This window comes from Mobula hypostoma, chromosome 2 (genome assembly GCF_963921235.1).
Source record: "Mobula hypostoma chromosome 2, sMobHyp1.1, whole genome shotgun sequence".
NCBI lineage: Eukaryota > Metazoa > Chordata > Chondrichthyes > Myliobatiformes > Myliobatidae > Mobula > Mobula hypostoma.
In genome coordinates, this window is record NC_086098.1 from 141,355,219 (window position 1) to 141,373,861 (window position 18,643).

At 43.3% G+C, this 18,643-nt stretch overlaps 1 protein-coding gene across 6 annotated transcripts in view; it reads right to left on the bottom strand.

Moving 5' to 3' along the window:
• sobpa (sine oculis binding protein homolog (Drosophila) a) overlaps window positions 1–18,247 on the bottom strand; it is a 320,652-nt gene extending 302,405 nt beyond the window's left edge. For all 6 annotated transcript variants that reach the window (XM_063040814.1, XM_063040816.1, XM_063040815.1 and 3 more), the window contains exon 1: window positions 17,701–18,247. In XM_063040814.1, the coding sequence (XP_062896884.1) occupies window positions 17,701–17,796 (96 nt within the window). In that variant the 5' untranslated portion in view covers window positions 17,797–18,247. The remainder of the gene's footprint in view (window positions 1–17,700) is intronic.
• Between the last annotated feature and the right edge of the window lie 396 nt (window positions 18,248–18,643).

The following is an 18,643-nucleotide window of genomic DNA, read 5'->3' on the forward strand; positions in this document are numbered from 1 at the left end:
GCTTCATAGCTTAAAGGTTACTGGAGAGAGTGTTTCTGCCGAGAGTGCTTGTGCCGTGCTTCTGTCGAGGGTGCTGCCGTGAGATTTTCGCTGCGCTAGACCGTGCAGAAAAGTATTTCTACTTTATATAGGCTGTGTATTTATCATATCATTCCTGCTTTTACTATATGTTACTGTTATTTTAGGTTTTGTGTGTTATTTGGCATGATTTGGTAGGTTATTTTTTGGGTCTGGGAACGCTCAAAAATTTTCCCCATGTTAATAAATAGTAATTGCTTATTCACTTTACGACATTCCAGCTTATGAACTGTTTCATAGGAACGCTCCACCTTCGGATGGCGAGGGAAACCTGTAAAACATGGGATCGTAGGTAGAGACTGAAAACCTGTCATTGTTTGTTATTCAACAACAGCTGGTTCAGGTATTCTCTCGATGTTGCTTTTGTTACACTGCATACATGATATTTTCATTATATTAATGGCATGTAATAACTTACTGTTAAGTACATGTGTGTGGTGAACAAGTGTTATATAAAAGACTGCTTACCAATAGCCAGATAAGTACAGAGTGGGAAATGATGGCGATCCCAGGCTATTTGATTATATATTCCAAAATCCAAAACATTCCGGCCCCAAGCATTTCAGATAAGGGGTACTCAACCTGTATTTATACATCTTATTCCACATCAATACTTGCAATTCTTTACAGTTGTTGAATGTTTTTTGTTGCATGCAGAGACAGCACTACGGCAAATGTCTAATACGTGTAAATGTACAGGGAATAAAATTGACCCCTGATCCTCTCAGAGGAAATTCAACAGTTAATTGCAGCGAACCATATCCAAAGATTGAGAAGTTACTTCTGAGTATTCTGCAAGGAATTGTACAGGGAATATATGGAGAGATCGTTTCCACCAGCTGGAGAGTCCAGAATTGGAATGTCGTTTACCATTCAGACTGAGTCTACTTAGAAATGAAACACATTGTATGGAGTGGCAAATTTTAGTAATTCTCTACAGACACAAGAGTGCAGATGCAGGAACTGGACTTGCAGGCCCGGCAGCATCTGTGGAGACTAAGAGATGGTCCATTTTTCCAGGTGAAAAACCTGAAACAGGACTTGGCGACAACTTTGCGTTCTTTGTCCTCTTGTCTCTCCTACAGACAAAAAGTCTGTGCCAGCCTTGAATATATTCAAACACAGCCCCAACAGACCTGTGGCGGGTTCAGATTATTTTTGTGTACACCAGGGTGCAAGCAAGAAGCAGCTCACAGTGCAAATACAAAAACAAATACAATGATAAGTGGAACTCAACAGAACAGTGCAAAGATTGCCGTGCAAAAATAATTTTTGAAGTGATAATAAATGAATAAATGAGAAAGGTAGAATTAAGAGGCTAGTAGCTAAGTCAAATAATTCACACCCCCTCAAAAGAAACCTTATATTAAATGAGCACCCCTTATTCTGCAACTTTGCCCCAAGAGGGAAAACAATTTATTAATATCTACATCCACCAGAGATTATAAATTCAGATATGCTCAACAATCACAGCAGGGAGCACCAATAGCTAGAGAAATATGCCTTCTAAATCAGTACTGCTACATACAAGTCATGGATGTCAAGAGAACAAATCAAATGTCTGTTTGAGGTCAAATGTACTTGGCAAAGAATTAGACTTCGTATCTCTTAATTTAAGGAGGTTAGGTTGTTAATGTGACACACAAAATGCTGGTGGAACTCAGCAAGTCAAGCAGCCTCCACAGAGGGAAATAAACAGTGGGCATTTCAGGCTGTAAATTCCCAGTATCTGCAGAATCTCTTAGCCCCCTGACCAGAGCCACAGGAAGCCACGGGAGCAGTTGGTGGACAATCCCATGAACAGCTGGTGCATATCACAATCCTTCGTTATGTGACCACTGACACCAGGGAAACAAATCTCTGATGAGTATTGATACAGGCTGGTGTCACCCATCTGGTAAAGACCCTGCCTAGAAAGCGGCAATGGCAAACCACTTCTGCAGAAAAATTTGCCAAGAACAATCACGGTCATGGGACCACGATCACCCACGTCATACGACACTGCACACGATGATGATAATGATTATACAGCAGCAGTCTGCACAATGCCAGGTTTGAGGAAGAGGCGATACAATTAAGTGACTGATTTTTATTTTCCAGCTTGTTAACAAGCCATCAGATTAGTTTGCTCAATCTGTAGTCCAACAATTTGGTCATTAAACTCCAGGTGCCTCCATCCAGCTGCATTTGCATTCCTCATCTTTTCCGGGCCTCTGAGGCTTGAGGGAGAGCTGTTCTCAGTGCTTGCATCAATGAATAAATTCTGAAATTAACCTGAAAAAGCCACTCACGTCCTTTCCACATTGGTGTACATAGGAAGATACCCAAGAATTATTGTTCTCAAAATTGGTAAGCAGTATGTCTTGTAATAATTGTTACTTGTTTTTAAGATGAGGCCCTCCATTGATTAGTGTCGACTACAGATAGGGTTGCCAACTTTCTCACTCCCAAATAAAGGACAAAAGTAGCAGTCAAATATGGGACACTTGTGTTTACCCCGAAAAGACTACCATGACCATGAAGCCTTGCGTGGGCACCTGTGTGTGCATGCGTGAACATGCCGAATTTTTTTGACAGATCGGTTTTGGCTTAATCTTCCCAATTGTTAAGTGAAACTACACTGTACATACATTATTTCTACTTTATATAGGCTGTAGAATAGAATATCATATCATTCCTGCTTTTACTATATGTTAGTGTTATCTAGGTTTTATGTGTTATCTGTCTGTAAGCATACCCTCTGGTGATTACAGAGTAGTAGCAGTCAAATACGGGACAAGGGCGGTCCCGTATAGGAAAACCAATTTAGCCCAATATACGGGATGTCCCGGCTAATACGGGACAGTTGGCAACCCTAACCACAGATGTTACATCCCGGCTGTCTACATGATATGCAAGGCAGGGCAGTACGATATGTAGATACCTTTGGCCGACGAGTGCCGGGGCAGGTTGGAAAGGTCAGGGTGTTGGGGCTGGAGGCGGGTGACGGGCCGGTGTTCAGCTCACTGCTCCGTGAGGTTTACTCATCTCTGCGCTAAGCTGAGGCTGTGGCCTGCTACTAACGGGCTCCGGGACCGGCTACAGTGATGACTGACTTCGTGGCTGTGGACTCACTTTCGTGAACTTCAGTTCTGAATGTTATTTGCTGACTTTCATTGCTTGCACGATTTGTTTTTTTTCTGCATGTTGGGTACTTGACTGTCTTCTTTTTAAAAAAAAAGGTTCTATTGGGTTACTTAGTTTTGTGGTTGAGAGATGAATCTCTAAGTTATATATAGTATACTTTGATAATAAATGTACTTTTAACTTTTATTGGAACTTGATGAGAGCAAGCTGTTGGCCATGTAGCGGGCTCTCCCTTTCCATGTAGCTGATGAATCCAAAGGAATGGCAATGATGGATACAGTTTGGCACCAGCGGCATCGCACAAGTTGCCAGTCAGCATTTAACTCAAAGAAAACACTGTCTTAGGGACTTCAGTTCTGGATTCCCCCCCCCCCCACCCCCGGGGGTTTACTCCCGAAGCCTTCTTCATGAGTGAGTATAGCCACAAGGCAACGGAGCATTGAGATCAGAGTTTTCCAAGATGAGCTGACAAGCACCATCAGCCCGAGTAACTGCCTTTGCCCCTTCTTCTGTCAGTAGAAATAATTCCGCACATGAAGGCCAGGAGTAAGACTTGGTTTGAAATGCACGCGATTGGGAGCTTATCCCTACTACCTACCCTGGCTTTGACAATCTTAAGGAACTCTACTCTTTTAAACCCTTTTTCTCTTTGACTTGTTATAAGGACCAATCATTTCGAGATTACTTTCACGTTTTAACCCTTCAGTTTACTCGTGCATTTATCTGACATTCAGACACTCAGTTTTCAGACCAGGTGATCTCGCTCTGTGGCCCAATAATCTGCGTGCTGAATGTACTAGCAGGGGTCACAAGTTTACACATCCCAACACTAAGTGTTGAAATTTGACCACGGAAACGGAGTATTTGTCGTCATTTGTTTGAGTCTTCCAGGGTGATAACCCTGCCAAATCAACATGCTGAAGGAACCTCCTAAACATTTTCCAAGTTGAATGATTATCTTCAAACTTATCAGCAAGGATGCATTTATTGTACTTCAACAACACAAAGCATTCACACAGAATCCTCTTCACTACAAAGGAGAATCCGGTCCCCAGAGTAGTAGCCCTGTGTACTAATTAAACAAGAAGCTGATGTACATACTCAGCATCCTAGTTATTACCTTGTATTCCATTTCTCCACACATGGAATACATAAAAAGTACCCTACACTCTGTATAAGGCCATGGAAGAACACAGACAGCCAGGGATGTCCTGGGGAGTCTGAAACACAACCAAGTCATGGTTTTATTTCCTACAAAAACATGGAAGCCAACTACAAACAGAAGGCACCAGCAGAATTACTAATAGGTAATTTCCAGGTAACAAATGGGTTCAGTTTTTACAGAAGCAATACACACAAAATGCTGGTGAACGCAGCAGGCAAGGCAGCATCAAAAGGAAGAGGTATAATCGATATTCTGGGCTGAGACCCTTCGTCAGGACTAACTGAAAGAAGAGATAGTAAGAGATTTGAAAGTGGGGGGGGGAGGGGGAGATCCGAAATGATAGGAGAAGACAGGAGGGGGAGGGATGGAGCTAAGAGCTGGAAATTTGATTGGCAAAAGGGATACAAGGCAGGAAAAGGGAGAGGATCATACTGTACCTCTTCCTATTGATGCTGCCTGGCCTGCTGCATTCCATCAGCATTTTGTGTGTGTTGCTTGAATTTCCAGCATCTGCAGATTTCCTCGTGTTCAGTTTTTACAGATGTCTGTCAGTTGAAAAATACGCTAAAATGATATGATAATATCTCCACATTATTGTAACCAATGGCATCAAAAGCACTTAAGACTGAGAAGATCAATTATTAAGAGTGAAGCGAGCGCAAACCAGTTGCTCAAGTCATAGGAAGAAACATTACGCATGCACATTGTGGATGAAAGGTCTTGGCCCAAAACATCAACTGTTTACTCTTTTTCCATAAATGCTGCTTGGCCCACTACATTTTGTATGTGTTGCTTTGCATGTTTGAATATAACAAGATTATGGAAGCTCACTTGTCTGTCTGAGTGTCCATAAGACAGACACTCTAAACACAGGAATAGCTTGTAACATCACAATCTGGAACCACACTGCCAACAACCTTCCATCGCAATCAAGACAGGAGTCCAGCAGTGGTTTAATATACAGCATGGGCGTAATATCCAGAGCCATTCTGGCCACACCTTGTAATAATGTGTAATCCAGCAAGCCATTTTTAGCTCCATCATCAACACCATGAATGCCCAAGAACCCAAAATTACTGCAAAAGCATCTTGAGGCATGACTTGTAAAGCAAATGATCCTGTTGAACTAACATCCAAGCTCACTACAAATAAGGACACCATTCATCTCGCTAATTTAATGCAACTTCCGTGACAATAAGCAGCAGGCAGGTGCACTGAACACAAATTAAACGGGCAAAGGGAAAATACGACAGTGGCCACACACTAACAAGACAGATCAATACTAAAAGTGAAGCGACTGCAACCCTGTTCTTCAATTCATAAGAACAATTGTCTCACAAAGGAAGGTTGGTGTTATTGTTGGAGATCAATTATCCCAAAAGACAGGATTTCCTCAGGGTAGTGATCACCTTCAGCTGCTTCACCAAGGACTTTCATTCACAATAAGGTGAGAAGTAAGAATATTTTCTGGTAACTACACAATGATCAACTAGATTCACAATTCCAACCCATGTCAGAAGACAGCAAAACCTAGACAACATTTTAGGCATGGACCGAAAAAATGTGGCTGACTGCATCATGGCCTGGCATGGGAACACCAATGCCTTTGAACGGAAAATCCTACAAAAGGTAGTGGATCCGGTTAATATATCACAAGTAAAGCCCTCCTAATCATTAAGCACATCTACATGAAACGTTGCCATAGAAAAGCAGTGTCCACATCAAAGATCCTCACCACCCAGGTCATGCTCTTTCCTCACTGCAGCCATCAGAAAGAAGGTACAAAAGCCTCAGGACTCACACCACCAGGTTCAAGAACAGTTACTACCCCTCAACCATCAGGCTCCTGAACAAAAGGGGGATAGCTACACTCATTTAAGGACTCTGTTGTATTGTTATTTCATGCTCATTATTCATATCTGCCTTTGCACAGTTTACAGTTAACAGCTCCAGATGTTTACAGTTACTATTCTAGAGATTTGTGTTGGCGCGTGGCCAAGTGGTTAAGGCGTTCGTCTAGTGATCTGAAGGTCGCTAGTTCGAGCCTTGACTGAGGTAGCGTGTTGTGTCCTCGAGCAAGGCACTTAACCACACATTGCTCTGCGATGACACTGGTGCCAAGCTGTATGGGTCCTAATGCCCTTCTCTTGGACAACATCGGTGCTGTGGAGAGGGGAGGCTTGCAGCATGGGCAACTGCTGGTCTTCCATACAACCTTGCCCAGGCCTGCGCCCTGGAAACCTTCCAAAGCACAAATCCATGGTCTCACGAGACTAACGGATGCCTATTATTATCTAGAGATTTGCTAAGTATGCCTGCAGAAAAAGAATCTCAGGGTTGTATGTGGTGACATGTATGTACTCGGATAATACGTTTTATTTTGAACATCTTTGAACAGAAACTTGCCAGGCATCGAGTCTAACCTTACCCTCAGCAACCAAAAGCATTGCCAAACTCCAGATTCATATCACTGAAGTGCAGAATAACAAGCAGGAGTGCAGCACTCACAGATAGCCCTCATATCCTGTCAAGTAGCTCCCACCTCGCCCCATCATTGCCATGCTCCAATCCTGCGACAGAGTCTACAGTTCCCACACTGCCCTCATCAGTTACCTCAGGACACACAAATCCAAAGGAGAAGGTCATCCTTCGCATCATGGGACAATGCCAGCCAGCAGTTGATATAATTGTCAGTCAAAAGGTAAAAAAAAAAATCAATGGAGCCATCTGCCGGCACAAGTTCACCAGATTGTTTTCCAGAAACACTCAAATGCCGACTTTTCACGTACAGAACCAGCATGGAGAAAAGCCAAAGGCCAGAATAAGCAGTTACTTCAACAATAATCACAGCATTCAAGGGCCCCAAGCAAAACTAAGTCTGGTCCAAGCAGACACTCTTCAGCAGCTAAGAGTCCCATTGTACAATGAAGATGCATACACCAAGCTGCATATGGACTTCATAGAGAAATCGTTGCAAAGAAAGATCACTGCTGGAGTCAAATTAGGGAGTTAAGCATTGTCAGCCCAGCTGTCTTCAACTGCTTCATTCATGACCTTTTTACAGGATAAAGTACAAGTGGGGCACCTACAATACTGACTTGACAGTGCCGAAATCTAGCTTGGATGAACTGGCACTACTGAAGGGCAAATCCCCATTGGCAAGGCTTATGTTGGGATTATGTTAAAAAAAAGCCAGAAGATGACAATGTGATCCATAGTAAAAGAATACACTTGATTAGAGTCTCCTTCATTCAACTCAATATCCATCAGTATCTCAAGATCGTTTAATTGTAACACCACAAATTGTTGGAAATGCACATTTATTGTTCAATTCCAAAGTCTGACCAAGAAAATTTTCCTCATCTCAGTCCTATTCTAAAATCATGACCCTTTTTAAATTTTGTTTTAATTAGATCACAACTCATGAGATTATAATCCTAATCAACTCACTCTCTCTTTGTACAGAGGATCAACCATCACTACATCCCTCTGTGACAGGGCCATTCTTAAAATGACCACTTGCAGAGATGAACAAGAGAAGATCTGCAGATGCTGGAAATCCGAGCAACCAACACACACACACACACACACACACACACACACACACACACACACACAAAATGCTGGGGGAGCTCAGCATTTCAGGCAGCATCTATGGAAAAGAGTATAGTCGACGTTTTGGGACAAGACCCTTCACTGGTCCTGATGAAGAGTCTCAGCCCGAAACGTTGACTGTACTCTTTTCCGTAAATACTGCCGGACCTACTGAGTTCCTCCAGCATTTTGTGCCTTGTAGAGATTAACTTGATTCCACATCAGCCTCGTCGTGGCCGTGGCAGATTATTTATCACCCTGCACTACACTCACTCTGAAACTGCAACACTATATTCTGCATCGTTGTCATTTTTCCTTTGTACTATCACAATGTACTTAATGTTTCAAAAGATCTGTATGGATGCCACATAAAACAAAGTTTTTTAAAATTATATTTTGGTACATGTGAGAATAATCAGCAATTACCTTTTTAGCAGAATACAAAAACGGTGCACAGTTCCTCCGATGTGATGTTCTAAGGCCCTGTGCAACTACAATAAGATTTCTGCATTCTCGTGTTAATATGTCCTTTGCTTTCCGGAAGGCTTTTTGCACCTACCTGCTGGCTTTTAACAATTTGTGTACAAACACATCCAGGCCCCTAAGAGCATCAACATTACCCTCTCCCACCACTTAACAAATACTCTGCTCTTTAGTTTACCGAAGTGAATTTTTGAAAGATTAAAGTAGTAAATGATAGAAGGAAACACTGTATTAGAGCCAAAATGAATTTAGTCACAGAGAGCGAGATTAGATGAGACATAAAGAGGACCAAAAGTAAAAAAAAACACACACATCTTTCAAAAACCTTTAGAAATAATCTACCACCCTTGGGAATGGGACTCCAAACCTACATTGTTCTCTTGCCTGGCCTCTAGGGTTGGGTGATATATTAGGACCATAAATCACATCAATAGCAGGACCCTTGTGGTATGAAATACAGCCTCAAATTGCTGTACTGAGATTAATCTGAGTTAAATATAGCCATTTCCTGACACTCATGGGGAGGAGCATGGCAAATCACTAACCTTTTAGGGTTCAGTCAGGCCACTGACAGAGCAACACAAATCAGTTAGCAATTTTAAGAGAATATGAAATCAAACCGTACCTCAAAATTTTTGTTTAAATATGCATTTACAGCATTGTTTATCAACATTTACTCAACATTGTTTATCCAGTAATTTTTCTAATCCTTTACATTTGATATGAGTTTCTTCCTTGAGATCCCAAACTCCACCTACTCCTCAATTTTCTCTCCACATTGCTGCCCACAGTCTCTCCTGCGTTTCCCCCCTCCAACAAAAACCGTAGAGATAGTGCGCAATTCAGCCCCTTAACTCAGTGCTCTATGCCTGCTCAGAAATGCAGCTTTCATTACTTTACTTGTTTTCACAACTGGACCAATGAGCAAAAACAAACCTCAAGTCAAACAGCTGATGCAGAGAGAAATGCAAAGAAGAAAGCAGGGAAGAGAAGAGCAACTAGAGCAGGGGTTCCCAAACTTTTTTTTAATACCGTGGACCCCTACCATTAACTGAAGATTCCGTGCACCCCAGGTTGGGAACCCCTGAGTTACTAAAGTATCAGCACTGTTGAGAATGGTGCGATATACGGGTTTGTTTTTGGAAGTGCTGGGAGCAGATACAGTGGCAACATTCAAGCAGCAGTTAGACTGTAACACGAACTGGAGAAGAATGGAGGAGTGATGTGCAGGCAGATGGGTGTGGTTTGGGTTGGCATCTTAATCAGCACAAACATGGTGGGCTAAATGGCCTTTTCCTGGGCTGTACTATTCTATGCTATCAGTCAAAACAAAGTTCTCCAACTATATCATTTTCAGATTAAAACGATTGAAAGCAGTATGAATGACTTTTGCCTTAGCAAAAGATGAATTATATTTGCAAAGCAAGGTATATTTATTGTGGCATGGTTATCCTTGATGTCTCGTACCAATTAAAATAATGAATTGAAATCATTGCTTCACACACAGCATTGAAGTGACTTAGTTTAAAAGTGATGATACACAATCAAACCCATCTGCAGGAAATACTAAACACGCTCAAAGTGAGTGAAAGCAAACTGCTAGAAATATCCACCAAAAAAAGGCAGCATCTGTGAGGAAACAAAGAATTAATATTTCCGGTCGATGACCTTTCCTTGGATTAACACATGGCACGCTGTCACAGTTTTCACTTGCCCTTTTAACAGGGTTTGGGGCTTGTGTGAGTTAACGCCCAAAGATTCATCAGAAGTATTGGACAGATCCCCATTTTGCTTTCAACTGGGAAGCTTAATATCTTTTATTAGGTACAGTAAAACTCAATTGTTTAGGAATCCCAATGGTTCTGCAACTGGCTCATTCATTAGTCCTGAATGCTTGCTAGAGAATCCGGAGATAGGACGGGCTGATTGATCAGAGCTGGGGGTCCAGAGTGTGAGACAAGTGTGTAGCTAAAATCAGAGTCTGGAATGCAGGCCAAGTTTACAGCTGGAACCAGGATCCTAAGTACTTTGACAAGCTGAAGTATTTAAAGCTGAAACTTGCTGCCTTCTTTTTCTTGCTCTCGTTAAACTCACTACAAAATTTATTATACCATTGCGCAAGTTAAAAGAAAAATGAAATACAAATGTGTCAGGATATTAATAGTAGTTACATGCAATATTCCAAAAAAAGCTTGCAAGCGACACCATCAAAACCCTGAGGATGTTCGATCATCAGAAGTTCTCCATATCCTGAGAAAAAGGAATGATGATTCTAAAATCCAGAACATTCTCACCAACAACAACCATTCCACTGTTCTAATTGGACTGACTTGGCCTTTTATATTGAGACACACAAAGACAGTAAGGTCGTAAGGACAGTTAAGATTGGGTAGCGTATTTCCCCCATCCTTGAACAAGGAATATTAAGGTTAACTCCCGGTTCAGGTCAGAACTACCCAGTCACAGATTCAACCTAGGATCCTCCATTCTGTCTACATCAATAGCTCATGTTGCTTATTTCTCAGAAGAATTACAAAGTAATTGAAGTTTTATTTTGGTAACTGAGCACACTTATTTAATTGTACCTGTTTAGGAATACCTGAAATGAATGAGATAATGCATTAAAGACAATTCCTAATTAAATATTTAAGACCATTCATTCACAGCATGTTAATATTATAAACACACGAGATTCTGCAGATGCTGGAAAGCAGAGCAACTCACAGAATATGCTGGAGGAGCTTGGCAGGTCAGGCAGCAGCTTGAGAAATGAATAAAGAGTCGAGGGCTGAGACCCTTCATCGGGACTGGCAAGGAAGGAGGAAGATGCCACAACAAAAAGGTGAGGGGGGGAGGGAAAGGAGGGCAAGCTAGAAGGTGATAGATGAAACCAGGGGGAAATTGAAGAAAGGCTGGGAGATGATAGGTGGAAAAGGCAAAGGGTTGGAAAAGGAGGAATGTGATAGGGGTGGAGAGTGGACCATGGGAGAAAGGGAAGGAGGAGGGCCACCAGGGGCACAGATGAGGAGAAGAGGTAAGAGGCCAGATTGGGGAATAGGAGGAAGGGACAGAAAAAAAATACTGGAAAGGGAAATCGATGTTCATGCAATCCTGTTGGTGGCTAGCCAGACAGAATATGAGGTGTGGCTCCTCCACCCTGAGAATGGCCTCATCATGGTAGAAGAGGCCACGAACCGACACGTCGTAACTGGAATGGGGATGGTAACTAAAATGGCTGGCCACCAAGAAATTCAACTTATTGCAGATTTAGTGGAGGTGCTCGACAAAGTGGTCTCCCAATTTACTTTGGGTCTCACCAACGCACAGGAGGCTGCATTGAGAGCACTGGATACAGCTAACAACCCTCACACAGATTCACAGGTGAAGTGTTGCCTCACTTGCGCAGTCTTTTTTTGGGGGCCCGATGGTGATGGGGAAGTGAATGGGCAAGTGTAACATTTCTGTGATCTGCAGGGATACATGCCAAGAGAGAAATTAGTGGCAAGGAATGAATGGACAAGGAAATTACGGAAAGCGCGATTCCTGTAGTAAGCAGAGTCGGGCGGGTGGGGGGGAAGAGGAGGGGGAAGGTAAAGATGTGTTTGGAGGTAGGATCCTGTTGAAGATGGCGGAAGTTGCTGAAAATGTGTTGGATGCGGAGGCTAATGGGCTGGTAGATGAGGATAAAAGAAACTCCATTCCTGGAAAGGTGGTGGGAAGAAGGCATGAGTATGGATGTCAGGGAAATGGATGTGGGTGAGGGCAGCATCAATGGTGGAGGAAGGGAAACCATGTTTCTTGAAGGAGGACAGCCGTGGAAAGCAAAGCCTCATTCAGGAAACAGATGTGGTGGAGACGAAGGAACTGAGAACATGGAATAGCATTCTTACAGAAGACAGAGTGGGAAGATGCCTCATCAAGATAGCCATGGGAAATCAATAGGTTCATAAAAGAGCAACACACACACAAAATGCTGGAGCAACTCAGCAGGCCAGGCAGCATCTATGGAAAAAAGGTACAGTTGGCATTTCTGGCTGAGACACTTCCGAAACGTCAACTGTACTTTTTTCTCCCCATACATGTTGCCTGGCCTGCTGAGTTGCTCTAGCATTTTGAGTGCATTGCTTGGATTTCCAGCATCTGGAGACTTTCCTCGTCTGTGAGGTTTATAAAAGATATCAGTTGACAGCTTGTCTCCAGAAATGGAGACAGAAAGAGATTAAGAAAGGGGAGAGAGGTGTCAGAAATGGACCAGCTGAATTTAAGGGCAGAGTGCAAGTTGGAGACAAGATTGATGAAATTGAAGAGCTCACCATGGGTGCACGAAGCAGCTCCATGCACTTGTCACTGTAACACAGGAAGAATTGGGGAGCATTACCAGGGAAGGCTTGGAACATGAACTGCTCCACGTGGCCAAAGAAAAGGTAGGCAGAGCTGGGACCATGCAGATGCCCATGGCTACCCCTTGAGTTTGGAGAAAGTGGGAGAAGCTGAAGGAGAAATTATTGAGGGCGAGAACCAGTTCTACCAGACAGAGGAGGGAGGAGGAGGGGAGCTGGTCCAGTCTTTTGTTGAGAAAGAAGCGGAAAGCTTTAAGGCCTTTTTGATGGGGGGATAGAAGTGCACAGGGACTGGACTTCTATGGTGAAAATGAGATGGTTAGGGCCAGAGAATTTAAAGTTATTGAGGAGATCGAGAGCATGTGAAGTGTTGTGGTTGTAGGTGGGAAGGGACTGAACCAAGGGGGATAGCGTGGTCAAGGTATGAGAACACAAGTTCAGTGGGGCAGGAGCAGGCAGACACAATGGGCCTACCCAGACAGTCAGGCTTGGGGATCTTGGGTAAGAGGTAGAAATGAGCAGTGTCAGGTGAGAGAACTATAAGGTTGGTGGCAATGGATTGGAGATCTCCAGAGTAGATGAGGTTAGCGATGGTGTCAGGGACAATTTTCTGATGGGTCAGAGTGGGTCCTTTTCAAAGCTTAAGTCAGAGGAAGCATCCCAGAGTTACCACCTGACCCCAACAAGGTAGAGGTCAGTCTGCCACATGACAACTGCACCTCCTTTGCTTGCGGATTTGATGGTAAGGATCTGGTTGGTGTGGAGAGAGTGGATGGCAATGCGTTCAGTGGGGTCAGGCTCGGGGACAGAAAGGAGACCTGAAGTTGAGCCAGCTGATGTCTCGTCAGCAATTAGAGATGAAGAGATCCAGAGCAGACAGAGAACAAGATTGGGGTGTCCAAGAGAAGAGGAGGGTTGGAGACAGGAGGACGGGTCATCAGTGGTGGGAGTTGGGGGGGGGGGGGAAGAGTTGGTGGCGTCAGAGGAGAGGGGCCGGTTGAGGCACAGGGGAAATATTACCCTTTCTATTAACGCTTCTTGAGAGTTTCGTCTTAAAACAATTAAGACTCTCAATGTTACAGTAACAATCACTTGAATACCTGATTAAGTTACTTACTTTGGTTGAAGCACCTATTTCAATGTGCAAATATTATCAAATGTTACCAATACATGAATCAACCTGAACAGTGCTGAAGGAGCTCTGTTAACAGTGATAACCTTCCAACCACAGCAGCTCACCCACCCACCCACATCTGAATTTCGCATAAATGTGTCCAGCTCCCACGTGATGCGCCCTAAAAAGAACATCTGGAGGGGAACGTTAGAAAGTAGTGTCAATGGGTGGAACCCAGAAAAACAAAAGGGATGATGGGGGAGGTAGTATTCCAAGATGAACAGACAAGACACAATAAACAGAAGGAATTTTACTGATGGAGTTCATTGAGAAATTCAGCAGTAATGGGGCTAATAAGCAGTCTCCAAAGCCACCACCCCCACCCCTGACAACCCTAAAAAAAACGGCATATCTGTTTCACCATGTAATCTAAGCATTTCAATTAAGGGATAATTGAATACCAGACTGTTTCTTGTGCAAGTACTGAATATAGCATTACAAGACATCTAACAAAAATATGGGTTAAAGATACAGATGAATTCTACATCTGCAACTCTTACTCTCGTTCTTATTTCCCAATACCAAACCTGTGACCATCAATGCCGTTAATTTGCAGAACAAAAGCAATATGATCACGTTGTTGAATCAGACCAAACTTCAAAGCCTTCACAAAAACTTAATATTGTGGTTAGCAAAATGTGACTTTTAAATATGCCCAATCGGTGTCATGTAAATAAAAATGACTGAAAAATTACAATTCAAATGCCAGCAATGGTTTAAGGTTCGGACAAATTATATTCTTTCATCCTCTAACTTGAACTAACTACTAAATCAACAGATTAATTCAAAATGACAAACATCATCATTAAAATGATCATATGTACACCTAAAAACAATTATTGTCTAAATATGTCTAATACCCCTCGTCTTCCAAAACAAATGATGCAATGTTAAAGGCTACTTCTAGACATTTATTTAAATACACAGACTTAAGCAAAAACTCAAACCAATTTTTTTAATTAGCCCAGGAGGGCAATAAAATCACACCAAACTCCCTGTATTTCTGCTAGCAAGGGAAGCAATTTGATCCCATATAAGCTGTAACTTGAGTAGGTCACTGTACACTATGATAAAATTCCCTAATCCTGTGCCAAGTTACCCAGAGGGGCCCTTCCTCCACTTCCCAAAGAGCCTTTCTCATTCCTTGTCTCTCTCCTCCCTCGTCTACTGCCCCCCTCCTTAGTGCCCCTACCTCCCTCACCAACCCCCCCCCCAACCACTTCCCTTTCATTTTCTCTACCTTAGAGCTTGAAAGTTGATCTGCCTTGCATGCTCGTGTTACAGTTTTTACAGCTTAGGCTCAAGTCGAGTGCCTATTGCTGTATGCATTCCTTTCTTTTTGCTTTGCCCTGATTACTTTCCAGGATTATTTTACACTAGTCCAGATGAAAGTCAGTCAAATTAAGGAAACACACTGAGACTTTCTTCTAGTTATGCAGATACAGATCCACACAAGGGCACATTGTGTTCTTAAAATTAAATGAGAATCCTTTTCACACATTTGCACTTATAAATGATAGAGAAATGTTTCAAACACAGATTTAGATGGCTTTTGAATAAACATATTAGCTGATAAAATTTGTGGAACCGAAATGGAAAAGGTGCAAAATACATTTTAGTTTGCCTTGAACAATTTGTCCACCATGAATAGAAGACAGTAATCAATTTTCTATTGTGTAGGTACTTTATGAAAGAGTAATTGATTTATTACTTCCATCTTCTGTCTTTTCATGCTTGTGAGAATGCCAACATCTATGAAAAGATACTGTTTAGACAAAACGCCTTTTATAAACTTATTGAGACCACAGACGTAACACCTCTTCACGTAACAATGGCTTATCTCTACCCCCAAATCATCCTGGCTTACATTCACAGGAGGGAAGTGTTATCTGCAGAGTGATAAAGAGCCCCAGCAGTTTAAGCCAATCCTCCTTCCCCTTAACAACTCTACCTCACCCGTTTCCCTGCGCCCTTCGCGTAACATAACGTTGCTTTTGTTTCTTCCTCCACAGTTCAGACAAACATCGGCTACAGAGGAATGACTATCCAACAAAACCGCTGAGTCTCGCTGCAGCCAAAATAAACAACACAACCCCAAAGGGTCCAGCCGCTGTCCCGCACAGTCAGCCCTTATACCCACCAGGATTAAATTTCAGAGTGAAACTTGTTCAAAATTCATCAACTCCAATCCTAAATGAAAGATTCGCACAAGATTTACATTTTTATGATTTAATTTACAAATTTTAAACATCCCTCAATAGTAGTTTATCCCTTAATAATAGCAATAAACACTAATGTGTGGGATTTTCTATTTGAAGAGCAGGACAGACTGCATCATTACCATGCTGACGCACCAGGTAGTTAGCACAGGAACTCACCAAGTTTAACAAAGTCAAATCATCAGCATTTTCTAATTTTGACATAACCACGGTCAACAGCCCAATAAACAAAGTCAACAAATAGAATATACAATGCAGATCAACAAAAGTACAAATGCAAAATCTTATTAATATTGTAGCAATCATAACAAGTGATAAAATAACATTGATTACAGGTTTTGTTGCTATTCGTTTGTGAAAGGAAGGAAAAATAATGTTGCAAGTGCTTTGAACTGAGATTTGAGGTGAGCAATATGCTTTCGTTCATTCAACAAATGATTATTTGGAAAATTCCAAGTTAAGTTTCATATAGAAATTGTTTGGAAACTGAGATAAAGTATTCTCAGTAATAAGAACTGTGAGAATCATTGTTTTTTCCCCCCCAAAAATACAATGCCTTTAAGTAGTTGAAGATACTTCACACATTTATTGGAATTTAGGCCACAAATGACCAATGGAAAAAGTTCAACACATGAGCATCTGGAGTACACTGTCCATCACAATGCCATAGTTTAACACATCTGGATTAAACTGTACACAGCAACTAGGTTATCACGTCTGGACAGTGACAGAAGGCAACTAACCATTGTGCAGAAAACTCTGGGATAACTCAAGAGAAAGGGGCGAGGTGCAAAATTATTCTTTGATCAGAAAATGTGACAGCTGCCTTTAGCAAACCAGATGCCCCTAGGTACAAGAAGAGAGGAAAACAAGGGTGTGAAGAAAAGCTGGAAGAAAATTGCAAGGACTGGGTTACTTGGTACCAAACCCTACATGTGGCACATAGAGAAGTGCATTCTGGATCTAGGAATAAAGGCAGAATCAAATGCAGAATGATGCTCACTCACCAACTCCAGGGGTACCAAATGTACCCCCAAACTTGCAAAGCATCACTTTCTCCCAAGTGTTATGAGATGCTAAGGGCCATTGTTAAACAGACTAGGATAAAGCACGACAAACCTTGGAGAAGAACTCAGCAATTAATATTAAATTTGAAAAACTCAGCTGGTTCAGTGTTTACAAACAACTGAAATAAGAGAGAGTGGAAGACAGAGGGGGTGGAGAGGAGGGGTGGAGGGGGGTGAGCGAGAGAGGAGAGAGAGGAGAGAGAGAGAGAGAAAAAGAGAGAGAGGGGGGAGAGAGAGGGAGGGGGAGAGAGGGAGGGGGAGAGAGGGAGGGGGAGAGAGGGAGGGGGAGAGAGGGAGGGGGAGAGAGGGAGGGGGAGAGAGGGAGGGGGAGAGAGGGAGGGGGAGAGAGGGAGGGGGAGAGAGGGAGGGGGAGAGATGCCCCTTGTGTTCCGTTCGACAGAGGATGCAAACAACAGAGCGCCGGGCGCCAGATGAGGGGACTACCAACCCGTACCTTCATCTCTTCGTTTATTTCCCTCTTGACGGGGTGAGCCGGTTTCCTGCTCCTCTTATTTTCAGGCGGTCTTCCCTCCTTCTCCATCTCTGCCATGGTGAGTGAGGGAGGGAGGGAGCCGCTCGCCTCCTCCCTCCTCCTCTTCTTCCTCCTCCTCCTCCACCTCCTCCAACCGGAATGTGACGGCGCCGGTTTCTGCCCGTCTGGATTTTTTTGTTGTTGTTGATGTTGTTGTTTCTACCACAGCCTCTTTCTCTTTTTCCCTCTCGTCCCTTTTTTTTGTTGTCCCCCTCCCCCTTCTTCCCCGCCTCTAGAAGAGACAAATGTCGGCTGTCATTGGAGAGATGGGGAGGGAGGCTCAGGAGATGTGACTGGTGTCAGCGGTGAAGATTGCAGCTGGCCGGCCATCTTCCTCCTGTCTATTTGCGTGAGAGGAGAGCGAAAGACTACCCCTTCCCTTCCTTTCTCTCTCCTTCCTTCTGTCTGTCTGCGAGTTACGGGCTCTACCGACAGCCCACTTATTCCAGGAGCAGCCACCCTCCCCCTTCCCAACACAAACACACAGTCTGCTCGGGGCGGAGACAGCAGCGGCGGGGGAGGGGCCTCGGCTCACAGCCTTCCCCTTCCCCAGCCCCTTCCCCAGCCCCAGCGGCCACGAAAGCCTTGTTTCCCGGCCCCACCCTCTCGCTCCCCTCCATACCGACTCCTGATATTCCTCCTCCCATTTTCCATCCCTCTCCAGTTTCTCGCCCATTCCTTCGCGTCCCCAGCACCGCCCCACTGCTTTTCACTCTTACCGCCCTGCTCTCGCGACCATCCTAGATTGTCCCCGACCTCATTACTGCCCCTTTCCGATTCTCCCCTCATCTACATCCTCTCCCTCTGCTCCCCTTTCCGATTCTCCCCCATCTACATCCTCTCCCTCTGCTCCCCTTTCCGATTC